The 24,141-nt window shown below is 35.4% G+C and overlaps 1 protein-coding gene across 13 annotated transcripts in view; it reads left to right on the forward strand.

Annotated features, from left to right (window-relative positions):
* ESCO1 (establishment of sister chromatid cohesion N-acetyltransferase 1) overlaps window positions 1-24,141 on the forward strand; it is an 83,732-nt gene that overhangs the window by 33,556 nt on the left and 26,035 nt on the right. For 11 of the 13 annotated variants that reach the window (XR_004301378.1, XM_032421209.1, XM_032421212.1 and 8 more), the window contains 5 exons: window positions 18-2,150; window positions 7,217-7,331; window positions 9,697-9,757; window positions 11,051-11,165; window positions 15,057-15,188. Coding sequence is in view for 12 of the 13 variants with exons in the window: in XM_032421209.1 (XP_032277100.1) it covers window positions 606-2,150; window positions 7,217-7,331; window positions 9,697-9,757; window positions 11,051-11,165; window positions 15,057-15,188 (1,968 nt within the window). In the remaining variant the exon portion in view is untranslated. The remainder of the gene's footprint in view (window positions 1-17; window positions 2,151-7,216; window positions 7,332-9,696; window positions 9,758-11,050; window positions 11,166-15,056; window positions 15,189-24,141) is intronic. The other 2 variants (XM_032421215.1, XM_032421217.1) reach the window with 2 other exon arrangements.

The following is a 24,141-nucleotide window of genomic DNA, read 5'->3' on the forward strand; positions in this document are numbered from 1 at the left end:
TTTTTTTAATTTTTCAGAAATGGCAGCACAAAAGGAAATCTATATTAATAGAGTATTTTATTAAACGAAAGTGGTTAGATAAGAACTTTAAACTAACAGTCTCAGCAAACAAGGAAAGAAACCTGTTAGCTGTAAGACATGTTTCAAATGAATCGAAGTCCAGTAACTGTAGACTTCAGAAGAAAAAAGTTTTCAAAATCTTTGTCAAAACAGGTCAGTGATAAATAACTCCTCCAGTAATAGGGCTAGGCCTGAATACTATTATTAATTGAAAAATTAACAAAACAGATTGAACCTGAATTCAGTTTTTGTCATAAAAAGTTCTAAAAATATCAAATTAGAATTAAATTTTCCTCAAATTTCTATTGCCTTGTCCAGAAGTAAAGCAAATATCTTTCAGCCTTCATACCAGCTTTTCTCATGTCCTAGGGATGACCGAAACCTTACTTGAAGCAAACTAGTATTTTTGCTGAAAATGTACATCAGCCTCAAAGTTGATTCTTAAGACCTCCTCAGTAATAATACTAGACATTCAGCATTCGCACCTACCAGGACACGAAAATCCTCTCAAAAGCTACTTCAGAAAAGGAGGACCTTACTCAGGAATGATGTCCATTCAGGAGAAATCAAAAGAAAATTCCTCCAATGTTATTAAAAAAAGTGAAGATAAGAATTTAGAAACACAAATTCAAGGTTCTCAAACGAATCTGGCAAAAAAATCAGGTCCAAAGGAAACTGTAAAATCACTGGTTAAATCTTCTAGTGAGAGTAAAATAAATCAACCTGAATTAGGAACATGCATGAGTACAAGGTCAGCAAAAGCCGCATCCAATGATAAAAAAGCTAGTAAATCCATTAACAAAAATATGGTGACTGTGAAGGGACATTCACAACAAGAATCTACAAAAAAGAAGAAATTACCTCAGAAAAAGTCAGTGCATGGAACTCCTAAATCAGATGAACACCGGAGATCACAAAGACTACAACAGTTAACAGAAGTTTCAACAAGGTCTCTGCGTAATAGAGAAATTCAGGGTCAGGTTCAAGCAGTTAAACACACTTTACCACCAAGAAAAGAGCACTGTAACAATTCTCAAAGTAAATCTAGTAAAGTTAAAACAAATCAAAAACATGTGAAAAGAAAAGTACCCGAAATAAAGTCTGACTCTAAAGAGGATGAAAATCTAGTAATTAATGAAGTAATAAATTCCCCCAAAGGAAAAAAACGCAAAGTAGAGCATCAAACAGCTTCTACTTGTAGTTCTCAGTGCATAAAAGGATCTGAAAAGTGTCTTCAGAAGAATGCTAGAAAAGAGGAAACAAAATCTGTGCCTGTAACTTCTGAGATAAATAGATCAAAAATGGTTACTTCAGCAGTCTCTAAAAAGAATGAGGTGAAGAAGTCAGTTCATACCCAAGTGAATACTAGTGCAAAATCCCAAAAAAGTCCACAGCCATCAGTGCCTGAACAAAGTGTAGATAATGAGCTGGAGCAAGTGGGAAAGAGCAAACGAGGTAGCATTCTTCAGCTCTGTGAAGAAATTGCTGGTGAGATTGAGTCCGATACTGTAGAGGTAAAAAAGGAGTCTTCACAAATGGAAAGTGTAAAGATGGAGAAGCCTACAGAAATAAAATTGGAGGAGACTGATAATGAAAGACAAATACTTCATCAAAAGGAAACAAATCAGGATGTTCAGTGTAGTCGTTTCTTCCCCAGTAGAAAAACAAAGCCTGTGAAATGTATACTAAATGGAATAAACAGCTCAACTAAAAAGAACTCCAACTGGACTAAAATTAAACTCTCAAAATTTAACTCTGTGCAGCAAAATAAGTTGGACTCTCAAGTTTCCCCTAAATTGGGCTTAATACGAACCAGTTTTTCACTCCCAGCCTTAGAAATGCATCATCCAGCGACTCAAAGTACATTTTTAGGGACAAAACCACATAATGATAAAAATACAGCTTGCCAGCAGGAAGAAATGAAAGAAATTAATTCTGAAGAAGTTAAAACTAATGATGTTACAGTTGAAGTTAATAAAACCACAAAAAGGGCTCCTGAAAATTGTCGTTTGGATAATCAGATAAAACCACCCCCAGACCCACCGTTGGATAACCAGATGAAAGATTCTTTTGAATCAACACCAGATAAGGTAATTTATTTTCATTATGCACAGTAGAGGTACATGAGCACTTTCTATTAAATAAGTTTTTACAGCATATTTTAGCTTAAGAATCAAGTCATAAAAGACAGGAGTCATTTGTTAAGGTATCCTATACAGTTGTTAGTAGTGTTTTATTGACTCAGTCTTGTAGTGAGTGATAGAACTTCCTGGTTTCTTTAGACGTCTGACCTTTACATAAATTCTTCTCATTGCTTCCTTATTTTCATCTTTCATTTTTATTTTATTTTATTAATTAATATTTTTATTTATTTGACAGAGAGAGACACAGCGAGAGAGGGAACACAAGCAGGGAGAGTGGGAGAGGGAGAAGCAGGCTTCCTGCCGAGCAGGGAGCCCGATTTGGGGCTCGATCCCAGGACCCTGGGATCATGACCTGAGCCAAAGGCAGACGCTAACGACTGAGCCATCCAGGCGCCCCTTATTTTTATTTTATATGCAGCATGAACCTGTTGAATTCTAGCTTTTCTTTTTCTTATTTAAAATTTTTTTGAGTATAATTGATGCACAGTGTTATGTTGGTTTCTGGTGTACAACATAGTGATTTAACATCTCTATACATTATGCTTTGCTCACAAGGGTAGCTACCACCTATTACCATACAATGCTATTATAACATCATTGACTATATTCCCTTAGCTCTACCTTTGATTCCGATGACTTATTCATTCCATAACTGGAAACCTGTATCTCTCACTCTCCTTCACTCATTTTGCCCGTTCGCTTACCCCCTAACTTTTCTTTATTTAACACACTGATTTGCTTTTTCTTTTAATTGTAACTATGTTTCATAGTGACTAAAATACAGAAATTAAACTTGGGCCTTATTCTGACCAAATTGTTAAAATTAATTTTAGCCGGCAGATCAATCCCTTTTTTCCACCTGATAAAATTGAAAAATTAAACATTTCTAGTAGTAGGGATGCCTTTTAAGTTTGACTTGTGTGATCACATTGTGAAGAGTTGGGCAAATAAAATGTCTGAAAGATGTAAATAATTCAGTCTTCAGTTTAAGAATAAGATTGTAGTGGCAAAGAATTTTTTAAAATGGAAAAGTAAATTGAAAAACAGAATCTAAAAAAAGTAAACAGAATCTAATAGCTTGAAGAAACTTTAATGATTATCTGAGGAAGTAGTTTGAAACTAAAAGCAGCTGAGCCAATTTTTTTTTCAGATTGAATCATAGGTAAAATCCCAGTATCTAAACCAATAAGCAGAAATTTTTTATGCATAGAACCATGGAGCTCTATAATATATTTTTGAAACACTTCACTAATTGTTTCAGTTGTTTTAGTTTGGTATTGAGAAAACTGAGCACAGTAGAGGAATGTGATTTAGGTCACATGTTTGAGGGCACAACAGGATTGAATTTTCAGGTGTTCTGATTCTCAGCCCACCATTTTTTCTACAGTTACGTACTTTGAACATAAGGTCATTTGAGAAAAAAATCATTGTGAATAGAGAAAAAGGTTAAGTCATCATAAAGTTTTGGGAATGATTTAAAGTTCTCTTGAGAGATATTTTGTTCTAGGAGCAAATTCGAATGAGTGAGGAGTCTGGGCTTTATGCCAGAAGCCATGAAAATAGATCATTGTCTATTCTTGTGGAGTACAAATCAAATTGAAGGGAACAGATACCATATGGTACTCTTAGATTTTATTTTCTGAACAAATGGTAATGAAAGCACCAATTAGAAGATAATTATTCAAATAGTGATAGTAATTAGAAGTAAGTAGTGAGTGGTAGTGTGAGTAACAAGTATGGTTTCCATCAGAGATGGGGTGGCTCTCTATTCAGGGTATGTTTTGTCAGCAAATTGATAGCTATACTCCAGGTGTAGCTGCATTGTTTATCTTCTACTCCTTGCTACATAAATGCCTGTCAAAATTCAGTTTGTGAAGTCAGTCATGGTAATAAAAGGTACAGCATAGGGAATATAGTTAGTGATATTGTAGTAGCGTTGTATGATGACAGATGGTAGGTACACTTGTGAGCATAGCATAATGTATAGAGAGGTGTTGAATCACTATGTTGTACAGCTGAAATTAATGTAACATTGCATGTTAACTAAAATAAAAGAAACCCTCATTTGTGGAGAATTACACTGAAGAATAAGAAATGTAATCCTTTGGAGTAAACTACTAGAATAGAGATGCTTACTTAGATCACATTATTTTGACCTATAATATTGCTTTTACTGAAATTTACTTTGGATTTGTACAGTCCGTCTCTCTTGAGGTGCATTGTAAGAAACTGTCCTATGAAATTTGTGTTAAAAATTTTATTTACATTTGTAAATTCTTGGGTATTTCAGACATTCAGAATACTACAGAAACTAATGTTACACTTGTGTCTACCACCCAAATTTGACAAAAACTAATATTTTAATGAATTCAGGTCTTTTAAAATAAGAGAAGTATGTTACAGATACAGGAAAAAGCCGTATCTCCCTCTTCTTTCCATTCAGCTCTCTTCCCAGAGTTAAACATGTTTATGAAGTTGGTGGGGATCTTTTCTTTTTTTATTTTTATGATTTCACTGTCTATGTGTATATATATCCGTAAAGAATACTAAAGTACTGTTTGTGTTTTAAATGTTTTATATGTGTTTTTATGTTACGTTTTAAGTGTTTAAATATTAAATGTCTTAAATGTTAAATGCTAACATAGTTGGTCTGTGTGTGTTGTGTGTGTGTGTGTATGTGTGTGTGGTTTTTTGCAACTTGGTTTTGTGCAGTCAACATTTGATACTTACCAATACATGGATATTTTAATAGCTGTAAATGAGTATACCACAATTTATGTTTTCCTCTTCTAAAGCCCTTTCGGTTTGTTTCTATTTTCACCAATACCAGTGATGTGATCACTTTCACAGAGTGATCAGGGAATGTGGTAACCATGTCAGTTCAAGACATAGTTGTGCCTGCTGTGTCCAAGACATTGTGCTAGGGCTGCAGAAGAGGAAATGTTTCCTGCCTTTAAGGAATTTCCATTGTAGCAGTCACTTAAGAGATTTCTCTTCTTGCCATGAGCACTAAGAATTGAGGTAGCTTAGGGTCCACCTGGGTGGCTCAGTCATTAAGCGTCTGCCTTTGGCTTGGGTCATGATCCCAGGGTCCTGGGATCAAGCCCCGCATCAGGCTCCCTGCTCAGCGGGAAGTCTGCTTCTCCCTCTCCCACTCCCCCTGCTTGTATTCCCTCTCTGGCTGTCTCTCTTTCTCTCTCTCTCAAATAAATAAATAAATAAAATCTTAAAAAAAATCGAGGTAGCTTAGTTTAACCATCATAATAGCTTTTGGTTAATGACATAATAGCCTTTGGTGAACACTGCCTCTTTGTTAGTCAGAGGAGAGCTTCATAGAATTGTCACCACAATCTACACTGTAGTTTCTCTTATTACCTACATATTACAGGTGAGGAGAGTGAGGCTTAGAAATTTAAGTAACTTACCTGAGTGACTTATAAGTGGTAGAGCTAGGATTTAAACTGAGATTGACTGGCTTCAGTGTGTAGTGGGGTTATACTTGGGGAGGAAGGAGAATATAAGAACAAACCTTACATCATACGAAATCTTTTTCTGTGGCTGCCTGTAATTTTTATGTCAGTTTCAGCAGTACTGAGAAATGATGGTTGATAAGGCTAAGCATTTGATAGGCCTTCTTTTAATTCTTTGGGCTGAATTTAAATTATTTGAACATGGGGCACCTGGGTGGCTCAGTTGGTTAAGTATTGGACTCCTGATTTCTGCTCAGGTCATGATCTCAGGGTTCTCGGATGGAGCCCCTTGTCAGGCTCCTTGCTCAGTGGGGAGTTTGCTTGAGATTCTCTCTCCTTCTTTGTCTGCCCTCTCTCTCGGCCCCTCTTCCCACTCTTACGTGCTCTCTCTAAAATAAATAAATCTTTAAAAAAAAATTTGAACCTTATGAATTTTAAAGCCCAGCTATTTTATTATTTGTTTTTTTTTTAAGCCAGTAACTTACTAAATTCCTTCCTATTTAATAGAGATTAATTAGTAATTTGTCATTGTTCTTGTTTTTAATTTTTCTGCTTTTTCAATGACAAAAATTGTTCACCTTTTCAAAAATACTCAAAAATAATGTTACATGTTGAGTGTAATAATCACAATACAGATACAGCCAATGTTAATAGAGTTTGGAGTATTTTTTTTTTTTTTTTTTTGGTAGTTACTGATTATCAGCTTTGACAGTGTTCTGATGTAGGGGATCTTGGGAATACAAAGATAAATATAATATGTTCTTTGCTCTTAAGAGTTACAGAAGATGAATCAAAAACAAATAACTAATTGATACTAGTAATAAGGACATGAAAGAGGTAGAGGTGAAATAGATGGAGAATTATTCCAAATTTGGGAAAAGGGCATGAGGAAACTTGGAGAAGGCTTCATGGAAAAGGTTAATATTTAAGTAATGAGTTGATACAGGGGGAAAGGTTCTAGATCAGCACTATCCAATAGAAATGTAATGTGAACCACATATTTATTTAAAATTTTCTGGTAGCCACCTTAAAAAGAATAACACACTGGTAAAATGAATATATTTTATTTAATCTGTCATATAAAAATACTATCATTTCAGCATGTAATCCATTTTAAAAATTGAGATATTTTACTTTTTTTTTGTAGTAAGTCTTAATCTGGTGTGTGTGTTATATTTACAACATAATCTCAAATCAGTCATTCATACTAATGAGATTTTAAGTGCTCAGTAGTCAGATAAGGCATGGCTACTGTATTGAACAGTGCAGATTTAGATAGATGAAAGAGGCAGAAATAGAATATATCTGTGGAATTTGCAAGTTTTTCAGTATAGCATGAAGGGGAATAATGGGAACTGATGCTAAGAGGGTAGCTGTGGGGAGATCAAGAGACTTTTAAGGCATATCAGTGTGAATTACTCCAACTATAAAGTATTACCTTAAATTTTCTTACTATGCTAAAATTCACTGAAAGTATCTTGGGATGAGTCCCAAAGGTTGATATGAAGGCAAATATTAACATTTTGAATTTTATATATTCAGAATTTCAGTTTATGTTTGGAATCCAAGCTTGAAAACAGTCCAGTGGGAAATACCTCTACTGTTTCAGCTCTGCCCAGTCAAGCAAAAATTGATACAGGGGAGAATAAAATTCCAGGTAAACTTTGAAAATATTATTTGGATTTCTCAGTGTTCAGAGATATTTTTGTCAGTATGGTAGAAAACAATACTGATTGCCAAATAGGCCAGTTAAATCCTTCTGAACTATTGCGTGTGTTTTTCAAATGTGTGATTATCACCATTCTTTTTTGTTTTTTGTTTTTATCTTTACTACCATTCTTTGGGGTAGAATTGCTTTTCTTTCTTACCTTGTTTAAATTAAGTATGAAAAAATAAAAAATAAAATGGCCTGGATGATCAGTAAGATTGGGTCCAAAACAGAAACAAAGCACATTAGCCAAAGGTCAACTAACTTGGACAACTTTAACTTTTCCTTTAGAAAATCCATTGTTTCTTTATTTAAGTTTTAAATGTTTTCCCAAAACATTTTTGGGGAACGAAGTATAAAAATAAAGTACTAGTTTACATATATTGATAAATCGTAAAAATAAATAAATAATTTATGATTCTTTGACTCACTACCAAAAGTCCTTTTGTTTATTTTAAATCTTTTATTTTGTTTATGACTTACTTTCTGGAGAAGTATTACTTAATGAATTGTGTTAAGTTAGTGGTAGGAGCTTATTTTTCAAGTACAAAGACTGTGTTTTTCCACTTCAGATTCTTATCTTTAATCCTCACTTACTCAGTTTTCCATGTTAGTGATTCTGTCTTTGAAAGGATTTAATAGGGCGCCTGGGTGGCTCAGTTGGTTAAGCGACTGCCTTCAGCTCAGGTCATGATCCTGGAGTCCTGGGATCGAGTCCCACATCGGGCTCCCTGCTCGGCAGGGAGTCTGCTTCTCCCTCTGACCCTCTTATGCTCTCTCTGTCTCATTCTCTCTCTCAAATAAATAAATAAAATCTTTAAAAAAAAAAAAAAATGTTAAAAAAAAAAAAAAAAGAAAGGATTTAATAAATGCTGAAGGCCACCTGGCTGGCTCAGTCAGTGGAGCTTACTTAAAAAAAATAAAAAAATTGCAATTTGGGCAGTTATGCCGTACAAAGACTTTTTTTGTGTGACCTTGTAAAAATTTTTTGACAATACATTGTTTGAGCTGCTGGATGGGGATTTGCTCACCTATATCAGATGAAGCCTGAGGGAATATAGAAAATAAATTCCTAATTCCTGTTTCTCTCTGCTGAAGGAAAGGTATACATGGAGCAGTATATTGAGGTCAGACAATGTCTTTCATTGCATATTATTTAACCTTTTCTCTTAGTGGAGGAAAGAGAAGTATAATATAAATATGAGAAATGTACTACTTATTCATTAGAAATGAAAATGAATTGATTATTGCATTATTTATTAATGTGATTAAAACTCTAGAAACTACAATTAAAAAATTCAGTATAATTAACATACAGTTTTATATTAGTTTCAGGTGTACAGTATAGTGATTCAACAATTCAATACATTACTCATTGTTCATCATGATAAGTGTACTCTTAACCCCCTTCACCTGTTTCACCCATTCCTCTACCCACCTCCCCTGTGGTAACCACCAATTTGTTCTCTAAGAGTCTTTGTCTCTTTTATTTTCTTTGTTTTGTTTCTTAAATTCCTACAGATGAGTGAAATCACACGGTATTTATCTTTCTCTGACTTATTTCACTTAGCATTACACCCTCTAGATCCATCCATGTTGCAACTGGCAAGATTTCATTCATTTTTATGGCTGAGTAATATTCTATTGTATGTATGTATATATACCACATCTTTTTTATCCACTCATCTATCGATGGACACTTGGGTTGCTTCCATAATTTGGCTATTTTAAATAATGCTGCAATAAACATAGGGGTGCATATATCTTTTTAAATTGGTATTTTTGTATTCTTTGGGTAAATACCCAGTAGTAGAATTACTGGATCATATGGTAATTCTATTTTTAATTTTTTGAGAACCCCCATACTGTTTTCCACAGTAGCTGTACCAATTTGCATACCCACCAACACTGCAGGAGGGTTCCTTTTTCTCCACATCCTCGCCAACACTGACTGTTTCTTATAGACTACAATTTTTTTTAAAGAAATGTTCCCATTTGTTTCCATTTAGAGATTGTATAATTATATAGGCATATACACAGGTTGCTTTATTGTTCAGTGCTAGTGATTGGTGAAACTAGAAGACACTGTTAATCTACCATTGGATCTCTTTGTGGCTCTGTAGAGCCTTTTTCTCCCTCTTTTCTGAAGAGTAATTTCTAGAAAGGGGCTCTAATTTAATCAAATGATTTTTATTAAAAATAAAACATTTAGTGCATTGTTCTCTTTTTTTTTCTTTGTAATGATTTTCAGCCTATTAGATGGAGAGGTAGTACAAAGATTAACGTGTAACTCACTTTCTTGATTAAATTACAGGTTCAGCTCCCAAACAACATACTATATTCAGTAACCAGACACCTAAGGCCAGTGATAACAGGTAAGACATTAGTTTAATACAAGAGTAAATACGAGAACTGTTAAAAGATAAACTGAGGCTTTTACAGTTTTTGTTTATTTGAACAAAAATCAGTTCGAATTGGGCAGTATCCAGTCTTGCAGATAGAAAGGAGCGCCAAGGAGCTGTAACATGAAAGACTTTTATAGGCAGAAAGGAGTGGGAATAAGGAAATTACAGCTGGCAAAAAAGCGGGTTGATTATTGCAAAGTTACTTTCCTTTGGGAGAGATGGCAGAGGTCTTTCAGGCAAATTACCTAACTAGTGCTAATTAGGTGATTCCTGAATGGTTTAAGATTCCATTTCTGGAAGAATCAAGACTAAGTCTGAGTTTGGTAATATGGGGCTTAGCATAAGCAACTCCATTTTGGACCTGTTGTCTTGTTTTAACAGAACATAAGGATTTTATACTTACCTTTCAAGTTTGGGGTATTTTTCCCTAAAACCTTCTGCTGGTAATCCACAGTTTTTCATGTAGAAAGAATGTGATATTCACAAGTTCTGTTTTCATTTTACTTTTTTTTTGTGCCTATACATATGTTTTATAGCTTTTTTTTTTTTTTTTTTTTTACTTACGGTATTATGGGCATCTTTTCTTACTACCTCATTCTATTAAATCTGTATTAGATTTCATTGTGTGAATATTCCATTGTTTATTTAATGGTTCTCCACTTTATAGACATTTTGGTTTCTAGTTAATTTCTGTCCAAGAAAAAGTTCTGCAATAAACACAAGCATCTTTGCCCATTTGTATTACTATATCTAGGATAAGTTTATAGCTATAGGACTTAGTCTGCATTGCCATATTTTCCTCCAGTGTGTGTCTTTATACTTCCAGCAACAGTGTTTTGAGAATGCATCTTTCTGCAAACCCCTTGAAGTACTGGGTATTATCAACATGTAAAAGTGTTTTAAGCGTTTTAAAAGCATTCCATTCTCTTTAATGTCAGAATAAAATTAAATCTGACTTATTTTGCTGTAGAGATTACTGGAAACAGTATTTAGGACAAACTGTAGTAACTAAGATGGCTAAAAATTACCCCAAAAACTTAAACCTTATTCAAATTATAGTAGGTACAGCAGTTTTTTATTTGTTGAAAATTAGTAATTTTCTTCCCTTGATTTTTAAAAGGTTATTTTTCCCCCATTGGAGTTGAAAATTGTGAGTGTTGTATAGAAAAAGTTTATTTTTTTTTCCTTTTTAGTGATTTGAAGTGATAACAGCTTTATAACATTTAATGGTGTGACTTTTTTTTTTTTTTTTTTTTTTTTAAGGGAGACACCACCAAATCATTCTTGGCCTAAGTGTAATTCCCATTTGGAGATAACAATTCCAAAGGACTTGAAACTAAAAGAAGCAGAGAAAGTTGATGAAAAACAGTTGATCATAGTAAGTATCCAACTGACCTTTTTGGTGAAGAGTTATTATAATCATCTTACTTACGCACATTGTTAAAGAGTAAGTTCATCCTTTTTTCCAAAGAGCCTTTTTTTCACCATAAACCATTATGGAAATATTTCTGCTGTCATTACAAACACCCTTCTGGCCCCCCAGTAGTGAGACCCTCCTGCCACAAATAAAAACTCAAAATCCCCATGCTTTTAGTTTTATTTATGACAGATTGATACTTTATTTTACATTTATTTTATCATTTGTTACTTTCTTAAATATGTCATTTGATGTACCTCGTTTTAGTAGTTGGTTTAAATATTAAAATAACATGGAGCTTAATGCATAAAATGATTTTAAGTATCTGTATTTTAGTGTATTTTATAATTTTAAAACTGTGTTTTATAGGAAGATAAACCAATAGTTAATTTGAAATAGAAATTAACCACTCTGCAGTTTGGTGGCAAGTTGTAAAAGAGAGGGAGATATTTTGATTGATTAAAAATCTAATTTGAGTGGTGCCTGGGTGGCTCAGTCATTAAGCATCATGACCTTCGGTTCAGGTCATGATCCCAGGGTCCTGGGATTGAGCCCCGCATCAGGCTCCCTGCTCCGCGGGAGGCCTGCTTCTCCTTCTCCCACTCCCCCTGCTTGTGTTCCCTCTCTCGCTGTGTCTCTCTCTGTCAAATAAATAAATAAAATCTTTAAAAAAAAATCTAATTTGAACGAGTGAGCACACTCTGAAAAAATGAAGGGACCCAAAATAATAGGAAAGTTTAGTGTACTTCCAGTCAACATTATCAATACGAATTTTTTGGAGTAGATTATTGATTCTAACTTTAATATAGGGGAATTACTTTGTAAGAATTATTTGGAAGTTTTTGAGAAAGTTTAATCAGGAAAAAGTTTCATCAGATTTAATAACATTTCTGTTGTTAAATCAATATGATAGTGAAACAGGATTAGACTAGTAGAATCTAGAGCTTCACTGTCCAATATGGTAGCCACATGTGGCCATTTAGTATTTGAAATGTGGCTCATCAGAACTGTGATACACTATTAGTGTAAATGTATTTACTGCATTTTAAAGACTAGTACAGAAAAGGGAATGTAAAGTATTTCATTAATAAGTTTTTATTTAGTATATGTTGACATTATAATATTTGGGATATGTTTTGTTGAATAAAATACTAAAATTAATTTCACATGTTTGTTTTGCATCCTTTGACATGGCTACAAGAAAATTTAAAATTACATTTGTGGCTTGCACTTCTATTCAGTTGTTCTGGTCAAGAGTTGATGATGATGATGTTAATGATCATTATAGCAGCTAATATTTTTTGAATACATTGTTTTATGTATTCCAGTCATAAAAACTTAATTAAGCCTTAGTTTTTAAAATATGCGGTAGGGACTATTATTTCCCATTTACCAATTAAGAAACCGAGGAAGAGATGTTTATTCAAAATACTGCCTGCTTGAAGGGATATTTGTACACTGGTGTTCATTAATCATAGCCAAAAGGTGAAAGCAATCAAAGTATTAAGGATGAATGGATAAACAAAATGTGGTGTGTACATACAATGGAATATTATTCAGCCTTAAAACAGAAGAAATTCTGACGTGGCACAACGTGGTTGAACCTTAAGGACATTAAGCTAAGTGAAATAAGTCAGTCACAGAAAGACAAATACTGCATGATTACACTCCTGTGAGGTGCCTAGAGTAGTCAAATTCAGAGACAGTAGTATGGTAGTTTCTAGAAACTGGGAAGGAAAGTGGATTGGGAATGTATTGTTTAGTGGGTATAGAGTTTCAGTTTTGCAAAATGAAAAGAATTTTGAAGATTGGTTGCACAACAGTGTGAATATATGTAACACTACTGAACTGTACACTTAAAAATCGTTAAGATGGGGTTGCCTGGGTGGCTCAGTCATTAAGCGTCTGCCTTTGGCTCAGGTCATGATCCCAGGTTCCTGGGATTGAGCCCCAGATCGGGCTCCCCGCTCCGTGGGAAGCCTGCTTCTCCCTCTCCCGCTCCCCCTGCTTGTGTTCCCTCTCTCGCTGTGTCTCTCTCTGCCAAATAAATAAATAAAATCTTTTAAAAAAAAAAAATTGTTAAGATGGTAAATATTGTTATATATGTTGTACCACAATTACAAAAAAATTTTTTTTAGCTGCCTGAAATAAATTTCATGTAACAATTTGTGAATAGTTTGAATCCTTTAGAGTGAACTTCCCTAAAGTTCTATACACACTTTTTTTTTTAAGATTTTTTTTTTTTTTTGACAGAGAGAGAGAGAGTACAAGCGGGGGGTGGGTGGCAGGCAGAGGCAGAGGGAGAGGGAGAAGCAGGCTCCCCGCTCAGCAGGGAGCCCGATGTGGGGCTCGATCCCAGGACCCCAAGATCATGACCCGAGCCGAAGGCAGATGCTTAACCGTCTGAGCCACTCAGGCACCCCCACAATCTTTTATTTACCATTTGATTTCTCTTTGCTACTTGTCCTAGTTCTAAGACACTAGAGATGCCATTGTCTTACATCTTATTTTTTGTAGTAATTCAGATTGCACAGTTTTAGAGTAGGAAGAGTAAAGGGATTATTCTTTTTTTTTTTTTTTTAAAGAGTTTATTTAATTGACAGAGGGAGCGAGAGAGAGCACAAGCAGGGGGACCGGGAGAGGGAGAATCAGGCTTCCTGCTGAGCAGGGAGCCCGATGCAGATTTGATCCCAGGACCCTGACCTGAGCTGAAGGCAGAAACTTTTGACTGAGCCACCCAGGCACCCTAGTTTATTCTTTTTTTTAAACTTTATTTTTATTTATTTAGAGAAAAAGAGAGTGCACTAGTGGAGGGACAGAGGGAGAAGGAGGGAAAGAATCTTAAGCAGGCTCCACGCCCAGCGCGGAGCCCAGTGTGGGGTTCAGTCTCATGACCCCGAAATCATGACCTGAGCTGCAATCAAGAATCGGGCGCTTAACCGACTTGAGCCACCCAGACGCCTCTATTAGTTTATTATTCTTAGACTTAGATCATACTGCTGAAAATTTCTTGTTGAATGAGGACAAGAATAGAAAACATTTTGTAAACAGTTACTATCCTACAGCACAAGTATGAATTATTGGAAAAGAGATGATTGTATTTTGTACTTATTTACTATGAAGATAATACAAAAAATTAATATTACCTTTTCTTAGGAGTTTCTAGTGACATCAAAATACTCTTTTTAATATCTACAAACTAGAACAAAACCATTAAAAAGGGGGGAAATCAGAGGGGGAGATGAACCATGAGAGACTATGGACTCTGAGAAACAAACTGAGGATTTTAGAGGGGAGGGGGGTGGGGGGATGGGTTAGCCCGGTGATGGGTATTAAGGAGGGTACGTATTGCATGGAGCACTGGGTGTTATATGCAAACAGTGAATCATGGAACACTACATCAAAAACTAATAATGAAATTAAAAAAAAAACATTAAAAAGAACATACTTTTAAGACATTAAAAAACTGAGTCTGTGAAAAACTATTTCCTCTAAGCTTTAACAGTGTAATTATTACAGATATAGAATGTATCTTTGTTCTTATTTATAGAATATTTCCTCTTTGGCGTTTAGGATTAAGATTGTAGTGTTAAAAGATCTTTCTCAGTTCTTTTCAATTATTAAATGCTGTGAATCGAGTGATCAGATTACTAAAATGGAAACAGTTCTTAATAAAATTACACACAGATTTCACAGATTTAATGTCTTCTTTTTTAATCACCACTGAATATTTTTTGTTATGTAGATTAAATACTTCTCCCTTTATGTTCCCATTATAGCTTTAGAGGCTGATGTTCTGGAATTATTTCTTTGGGAGGGGAAAAAAAACTTTTGTTTGTTTTTTATAAATAGGATGCAGGACAAAAAAGATTTGGAGCAGTTTCCTGTAATGTTTGTGGCATGCTTTACACAGCTTCAAATCCAGAAGATGAAACACAGCATCTGCTCTTCCACAACCAGTTTATAAGTGCTGTAAAATATGTGGTAAGTGGAGTTCATGACTTCTAAAATGCAGTATCAGATGACTAGGTCAGGATCTTAAAGAGATAAATTGCAAAATTTAAGACATTGAAAAATTTCTGTTTTTAGGAGGTGGTAATATATACAAAACCCTTCTATGTGTACTGGCTTATTTTAAAACAGTCAAACATAAAACCAGCTAACTTTATTCTGCCTGGTTTATGTTGTGGGATTCTTTATTTAAGTTATATATTTAAAGCAGTTATTATACCTCATCTCTTCTAACAATGCTATCAACTTGAGTATTTAAAAATTTTTCTTTAATAATTATTAGCTGCTGATAAGCCTGTTTAATACTCATAATAGCTTAGCACAACTTTTTTTCTGAAAACTGATAGTGATGTATATTATACCAAATAGATGGTTTGGGAATTTTTCTTTACCTTCTTTTTGCTATCATGAGAGTTTTTATAAAATTAAAAAAGAAAAATTCTTGAAGGTTAAGATCTCAGAATTTGCTGTATACTTAAAAAAAAAATCCCACAAAGTAAATATGTTTTAGTATATATTTTTGTATGTGCAGTTGAGGCACAATGGGTATTATTTAATAGTTATTTCTGGAAATGGCAAAATTTTGAATAATTTTGAACCATTTCAGATATCTTGTGAAAATAGTAATTTAATGTAATTGCTGTTTACCCATATCTGAAATGGAATCTATTTTTATTCTATACATGTTACCTTCAGTACTGTACACTCACATTAATAAGACCTCCAGGATATCTGAACTGAGATCACCAATTCATTTCATTATAGGCTTTTACATAAGCAACAGATGTTGGATTGTTTAAAGATCCTTATTAGCTTCAGTTAAATTTGTATCCTTATTTTTGGTTGAAGGGTTCATATTTATTGTTTCATTTATCCAGTTACTTCTACCCAAGATAGGTAGGGTTTTCTTTTTTCGTTCTCTACTGTGGTGATCCTTTATACTCCTTATTTCATCTGCCTTTTCCACACACACACCCTCTTCTGTCACCTAACTAAATGCAGTATAAGCTGTGTGGACATAAAATATCTATAGCTAGATACTGATTTATTGTTTGAAATTTGTACTTTTCCAGTTTTACTGTATTAATATCCTTACAACTTGAAAACAAAAATAGTTCTATCAGATAGCTAAATTATGGAATACTTGGGGCAAAAACATTTTATTCAATGTACATAAATCTGGTAGAAGTTAGTTTAAATGAGTTTTCAGTTTACATCATTTAATTCTTGTGATCACTTTTGTATTAGGTTTAAAAGGCTTAATTTTTCATCTTAAGGGAAGATCTTAATTTCTGAGAGTAACAGCAAAGAAATTAGTAAGGAAATATGTACTCTGCGCTTCCACAGTACCAAGGGAAGCTGGTTTATGGGACAAGATGGAGTCATCACCTTCTAAACAAATTCTGGCTCTTGCAAAGCTGTAAAACAATGTAGCAGTTTAGGGAAGATTGATTCCTGCCCCAGCCCTATCCTCCTCCTAATCCCCCCACCCCAACCTTGATGGGACAGAGCTATGGGTTATTTTATTATTTTTGAAATAAGCTCAAGAGAAGGAATTGAGTTTAGCAGTTGGCCATCCTTTGCTAACATCAAGATCAATATTCTTATCTTCTGCTATTTTCAAATGTAGGTATACATAGTCTAAAGTAGAAACTCCTCCAAAACATTGTAGCGTTCTTTTTTAGTGTATGGACAGAGGATAAAAACATATGTATTATGTTAAAGATGTTCTGCTGTGATCACAGCTCTGGATTTGGGGTTGGGACATTAAGCATTTATTGGGCACCCAGTGTGGTGCTTTGCATTTTTGTACATTTAATGAGCAGCTAGTATTGTGTTTTTGGATTAAGCACTTTTTTTTCTTTCTTTTAATAAATTGAGATATAATTGAAGTTTAAGCACTCTTAAGGTGTTTGAGAAAACATCTAATTTTAAAATGTCAGTTTTACCTGTTTGTTTCCTGGAGAGAAGCACATAGAAAAGAAGTCATTTGGTGTTCTGGCTTTAAATGAACAGTGTTCGGGGACTGGAAATAAAGTGTTAAGCTATTTAAGACTATTTAAAAATAGAATAAATTAGATCCCAATGAGTTTTACTTTTAAAATTTTAATCATACATTTTTAAGGAAATAAATAGCTTTTCCTTAGGGTAAAAATTTTCCTTTAGACATGGTAATAATCTGTAACAGTTAAAAATGGCTAAAGACCTTTTCAAAAGATTAAAATCATATTTAAATTATTTAGTCATCGTAGAAATTGATGCCCACAGAGCCTTTTTTTTTGGCTGGTTAAAATATTTTTTTTCCTTATCCTCTTTGGTAGGAGAAAGAGTGATGATGCTCTCTATTCCTTCATAGCACCCCATCTGCCTCATTGATGCCATTTGAGGAAATGCATTTTATCTAACTTATTAGAAGCTATTTAGGAAGGAGCTTGTTAATGCTTCAGGAGGAGCCTGGACTCTGGTTTAGACCTACAGACACTTCAGTTTCCCTTGATCATCTGGGGGTACTCTTTGCTAAAGGTATGAAGAGAAAGCAGGAAAAACTCCCACTAGAACACTGAGGAATGTTGCCAAGCCTGGAGCCTATCCAGAATTCAGCTATATTTTGAACTTTTAGTATGTAGCCAAGGAATCATGTTTGGGTTCTTTGCAGAGAAATTTCTAACTTAATCCTTTTTTCCTCCATCCTTCCTTTTCTCTCCTTTGAATTAATTAATATCTGACTGAATAAAAGCTCTGTGGAGGGTATATATATATACTCCACGGTATATGATATGCCCTTGCCTTCAAGGTTAGGAGCAAAGCCTGAAAGAAATGAAAAGTTAACAATAAGAGATTTATTAAAGCAGTAAGTCAGTATTAATTATTTAAATTTAATTATAAAGTAGCTTTACAATTTAGAAGTGATAATTACTTTGGTGGAGCAGTGATCAGAAGGATTTGTTTTCATGGGTGAGGAAAAGTTAAGATTTGATTTTTTTTTTTTTTTAATGGACAGACACAAGGAGGTCATCTATTATTGATTGCATAGAATAGCTAATGAGAAAGCTTAACATCTTTGTGGGGAATAATGAGTAAATTTTTTTTTTTCTTACTGAATCAGAGATTTGGTAAAAAGATCAGAAAAATGCATCAGGTCAGATTGTGATACTTTGGTTTTGATGCCATTTGGCCTTTTTCTTTCTTTTCTTTTAGATACTGAATTTTGAGCATTGTGAATGATACAGTTAAATTTAAATAATGTTCAATGTAGGCAGAAAAACAGTATTTAAAAAAATTTTTAAATTTTTTTTTTTTTAAGATGTTATTTACTTATTTTTAGAGAAAGAGGGAGAGGGGCAAAAGGAGAGGGAGAGTTAAAGGGAGAGAATCTCAAGCAGGCTCCATGCTGATCTCGGAGCCACATGTGGGGCTGGGCATTGTCTCATGACCCTGAGATCATGACCTGAGCTGAAACCAAGAATCAGATGCTTAATTGACTGAGCCACCCAGGCACTCTGAGAAATAATATTTTAGTGAAATAAAAGGAGAGAGTAGTACATGTAGTGGTGTGTGTGGTATTGGATTACTATGGCATTGGTAGAAATGGGGAAATTGATGACAAGAAAAACTGAAGAAAGATTTGACAGATTCCTGAGTGGCTATAGAGCTACACTCTCCAGTATCATGTACTAAACCATCAAAATAAAAATGCTGTTCCTCCTCACGGGGATGAAAGTACAGCATAGGGAATATAATTAATGGTATTGTAATAGTGTATGGTGACCAATGATAGCTACACTTGTGAGCCCTGCATAATTATGGAGTAGTTGTATAGATTTGTCGAATCACTATGTTGTATACCTGAAAGTCATGTAACACTGTTTATCAACTATACTTCAATAAAAAATAAAAGAGAGATATTGATATATATCTCAAAAAGTGCTGTTCCTCACTCACACTAGCCAGTATTCAGTAGTCACATTCATATCTTGCTGGAGGCTACCTTGTTAGTTAGTAGGTGTAGAACATTTGTATTGTCAGAGTTCTCATTAGTGCTGCTACAGAAAGCTGAGTCAGGGACACCATGATCCAGGAACTCTTACTTAATCTTTGATTAATGTGAAATTTGAATACGTGTTAACGTACTTCTACATACTTTTTCTATATTCCTTTTGAAGGTGTTAGGAAAAAGGAAACTGGGTGTTAAAGAAAAGAGAAGTAATAGAGCAAGAATAGAGATTTTATTTATTTTTTAAAGATTTATTTATTTGAAAGAGCAAGAGAGCACAAGCAGGGGGAGGAGGGGCAGAGGGAGAGGGAGAAGCAGACTCCCCATGGAGCAGGGAGCCTGACCCCTGGTTCAGTCCCAGGACCCTGGGATCATGACTTGAGCCGAAGGCAGACGCTTAACTGACTGAGCCACCCAGGTGCCCCAGGAGTAGAGATTTTAAAATATTGGGAATGGGAAAGGAATCTGAAGCAAAGCTGCATTGGTCCTTAGAACTGTACTCTGGCATCACTGGGGTATAGGGAGCAAGTATATTTGTAGGAGGGACTGATGGTCTGAGTTACATCGAGTTTCTCTGCTTAAAGGTAAGCCTGTCATACCCTGTGTTGAAAATTGAGAAATAGTCGTTAGAAACAGGTAGGAATTTATTACATAAAAATTATCAAACATTTTATATCTCAAGTTTTTGTTTATCTTTTCCCTGACTCTGATTTTTAATTTTTCTACTTTGTTGTATCTTAAAGACTGAGAATATTATGATATATAAATATAGGATGGGAGCAGCACTTCCAGATCTTAGTTAGAAATTAATTTTGCTTTGGTATGGAGGGCCACATAGTGGAGGAAAAATGCCTTTAGAATGAATGTTACATGCAACAAGTTTTTTTTTTTTTTTTTTAAGATTTATTTATTTGACAGAGAAAGAGAGAGTGAAAGAGGGAATACAAGCAGGGGGAGTGGGAGAGAGAGAAGCAGGTTTCCTGCTGAGCAGGAAGCCCAGCTCTGGGCTCTATCCCAGGACCCTGGGCTCATGACCTGAGCCAAAGGCAGATGCTTAACAACTGAGCCACCCAGGCGCCCCAGTTTTTACATTTTTAAAAAGAGTTTACAAATTCTGGGGGAGGGAGAACCTATAATGTATCTAGTGGCAAATAAAAACTTCTTTTAATCTATTCTTCCTCTGCTTTTCCCAGTTCTGGAAACGGTGCCACCATCTAACTCATTTCCTCAAACTGAAAACTTGAGAATACTCCTTCAGTTTTCTTTTTGCACTCCATATACTCAAAGAAGTATACTCAAAGTATACTCCTATACTTATCATTAGTAAATCTCTCCTTCAAAATAGATTCCAAATCCTCCCACTTCTATCATGTCCACTGTGCTTCTACTCTAAACCAAGCTGTCATCATTTCCTGCCTAGTAATGCTTTCCTAACTGGTCTCCCAGCTTCCATTTTTGTTTCCCTGTGGTCTTTGTCTCAGCCATCTTTTAAAAACTTAGATTATATACTTCCTTTATTTAAAATTGTCCGGTGAATTCTCATCACACACAGACTAAAATCCAGGGTATTTACTGTGGCATCAAGGCCTCACATACTCCAGCTTCTCTAATCTCATCTCTTAACACTCTTACCCATACTTGCTATATTCCATTCGTATATCTCTTTCTTTTGTTCCTAAACCACTCCAGCCACATTCCATTCCTAGTGTGTTTGTACTTACTTTACCTTTTCCTGGACTGTTTTCTCTCAGATCTTCGCACACCAGCTCTCTTCATTTAGGTCTTAAAATCTCAGAGATGCCCTCCCTGAACACCCAGTACAAAGTGGCTCCCTTTCTCCCTACTCAAGCAGTATTAGTGTTATTTTCTTTCTTTCTTTTTTTTTTTTAAAGATTTTATTTATTTATTTGACAGAGAGACACAGCTAGAGAGGGAACACAAGCAGGGGGAGTGGGAGAGGGAGAAGCAGGCCTCCTGCCGAGCAGGGAGCCCGATGCAGGGCTCAACCCAGGACCCTGAGATCATGACCTGAGCTGAAGGCAGATGCTTAACGACTGAGCCACCCAGGTGCCCCAGTGTTATTTTCTTTAGATCATTTTCCCCACTGTGAAAATTTGTTTGGTGTATCTCCCACTGGAGTAGAAGCTTTGTCAGAGCAGAGTCCTTGATACTCTGTTTATCACATTTAAATAGCACCTGCCAGTGTGCAGTAGGGTCTCAACAAATACACTGAATTAAAGGGCAGATTCTGATCTGAAGCCAGAAAACAAGAGTGTTTGAGTCTCAGTTATCTCATATAAAAATGATACTAAACCAGAAAATGTTTCTGGGCTTTCACAACTCTGATATTTATTGATTGGGAATTGATACTATAAATATCTTTTGGGGGGAAATGAAATATATTTGTATATTTGATGTGTTAGGCAAAATAAAACTATTGGGAATGTACTTCAAAATATATAAAAGCAGCCCAGGGCGCCTGGGTGGCTCAGTCGGTTAAGCGGCTGCCTTCGGCTCAGGTCATGATCCCAGGGTCCTGGGATCGAGTCCCGCATCGGGCTCCCTGCTTTGCGGGGAGCCTGCTTCTCCCTCTCCATCTGCCTGCTTCTCTGCCTACTTGTGCTCTCTCTCATCTCTCTGTCAAATAAATAAATAAATAAAATCTTTAAAAAAAAAAAAAAAAAAAAAAATATATATAAAAGCAGCCCAAATTTAAATTCACTGTGGCAGTTAAAGGTTTATTAACTAGGTTTGCATATAGAATTACATACCTGACTGAATTTAGGTGCTAAAGTGGTTCATTCCTCATTTAGAAAAATAGTGAAAGTAGTTTAACTCCTTTTCTTATAATATGTAAGATCATTTTATGCCAGTGGTTTTTCTTCAGTTTCATTTTAAAATTTTATATAAGATGTATTTTCCTTTGTATATATGAAAATAATTATCTTTCTATCATGGCATGTACATTTTTGGAAGTTTCAGTTTCTCTGTGGAAATCCTTTTCACATAGTTTGTTCATCTCTCTCTTTTTTTTTTTTTTTAAGATTTTATTTATTTGACACAGAGCACAAGCAGGGGGAGCAGCAGGCAGAGGGAGAGGGAGAAGCAGACTCCCCGCAGAGCAGGGAGCCCGATGCGGGGCTTGACCCCAGGACCCTGGGATCATGACCTGAGCCGAAGGCAGACACTTAACTGACTGAGCCACCCAGGCGCCCTTAGTTTGTCCATCTTTTCCTTTAAAATCTTTAACATTTATTACAGAAATTTTCAAGTTCTTTTCTGCTAGTTCAGACATGTGGGTCATCACTGGGCCTGTTTCTATTGACTTTTTTCTTCTTGATCTTGGATCATAATTTCCCAATTCTGTCCATGGTCTCATTAAGTTTTTTTTTTAAATAGATTTATATTTTTTTATTTTTTATTTATTTTTTAGTGCTGATAAAAACGATTTTTTTATTATGTTCAGTTAGCCATCATAGTTCTTGATATAGTTTTCAGTGATTCATTAGTTATGTATAATACCCAGTGCTCATCACCACACGTGCCCTCCTTAATACCCATCACCCGGTTACCCTATCCCCCTAACCCTCTACCTTCTGTAACCCTCGGTTTGGTTCCCAGAGTCCAGAGTCTTCATGGTTTGTGTCCCTCTCTGATTTCTTCCCATTCAGTTTTCCCTCCCTTCCCCTGTGGTAATAGACTTTTTTTTTTTTTTTTTTAAAGATTTTATTTATTTGAGAGTGTGTGAGAGAGAGCACAAGTGGGGTCGGGGGGCGGGAGAGAAAGGGAGAGGGAGAAGCAAGACTCCCCACTGAGCAGGGAGCCCAATGTAGGGCCCGATCCCAAGACGCTGGGATCATGACTTGAGCCAAAGGCAGACAGACAGTTCACCAACTGAGCCACCCAGGTGCCCCAGAGTAGTTTTAGATTCATAGCAAAATTAAGCAGGAAGTACAGAGATTTCCCATATATTACCCTCCACCCCCCCCTCCGTCACACACATGTTCATTATCCTCATACTAATACATTTGTTATAATTGATGAACCTGTACTGACACACCATTATTATTCAAAATCTATAGTTTTTATTAGGGCTCTTTTTTTTTTTAAAGATTTTATTTATTTATTTGACAGAGACACAGCGAGAGAGGGAACACAAGCAGGGGGAGTGGGAGAGGGAGAAACAGGCCTCCCGCGGAGCAGGGAGCCCGATGGGGGGCTCGATCCCAGGACCCTGGGATCATGACCTGAGCTGAAGGCAGACACTCAACGACTGAGCCACCCAGGTGCCCCAGGGCTCATTCTTGGTGTTGTTCCATGGGGTATGAAAAATTTATAATGACATGTATCCATTATAGTATCATACAGAATAATTTCACTGCCCTTAAAATCCTCTGTTCTCTTCCTTTTTACCCTTGCCTTCCTACTAATCCCTGGCAAATACTGATCTTTTGTACTGTCTTCATAGTTTCGCCTTTTCCAGAATGCTATATGGTTGGAATCATACACTATATAGTTTTCTTCATAATTGAGTTCTTTCACTTAGTAATATGGAATTAAAGTTACTCCATATCTTTTCATGGCTTGATAGCTCGTTTCTTTTTAGTGCTGAATAATATTCCATTATCTGGATATACTATATTTCATTTATCCATACACCTACTGAAGAATATCTTGATTGCTTCCAAGTTTTGGCAATTATGAATAAAATTGCAATAAACATCCAGGTGCAGGTACAGGCGTTTGTGTGGAGATAAGTTTTCAGCTCCTTTTCATAAATACTGAGGAGTGTGATTGCTGGGTTGTATGGTAAGATTAAGTTTAGTTTTGTGAGAAACTGCCAAACTTTTCCATAGTGGCTCTACCATTTGGTATTCTCATCAGCAGTGAATGAGATTTCCTTTTCCATGTCCTTACCAGTGTGTGGTGTTG

The sequence above is a fragment of the Phoca vitulina genome, unplaced genomic scaffold, assembly GCF_004348235.1.
Source record: "Phoca vitulina isolate PV1807 unplaced genomic scaffold, GSC_HSeal_1.0 scaffold24, whole genome shotgun sequence".
NCBI classification, from domain to species: Eukaryota; Metazoa; Chordata; class Mammalia; order Carnivora; family Phocidae; genus Phoca; species Phoca vitulina.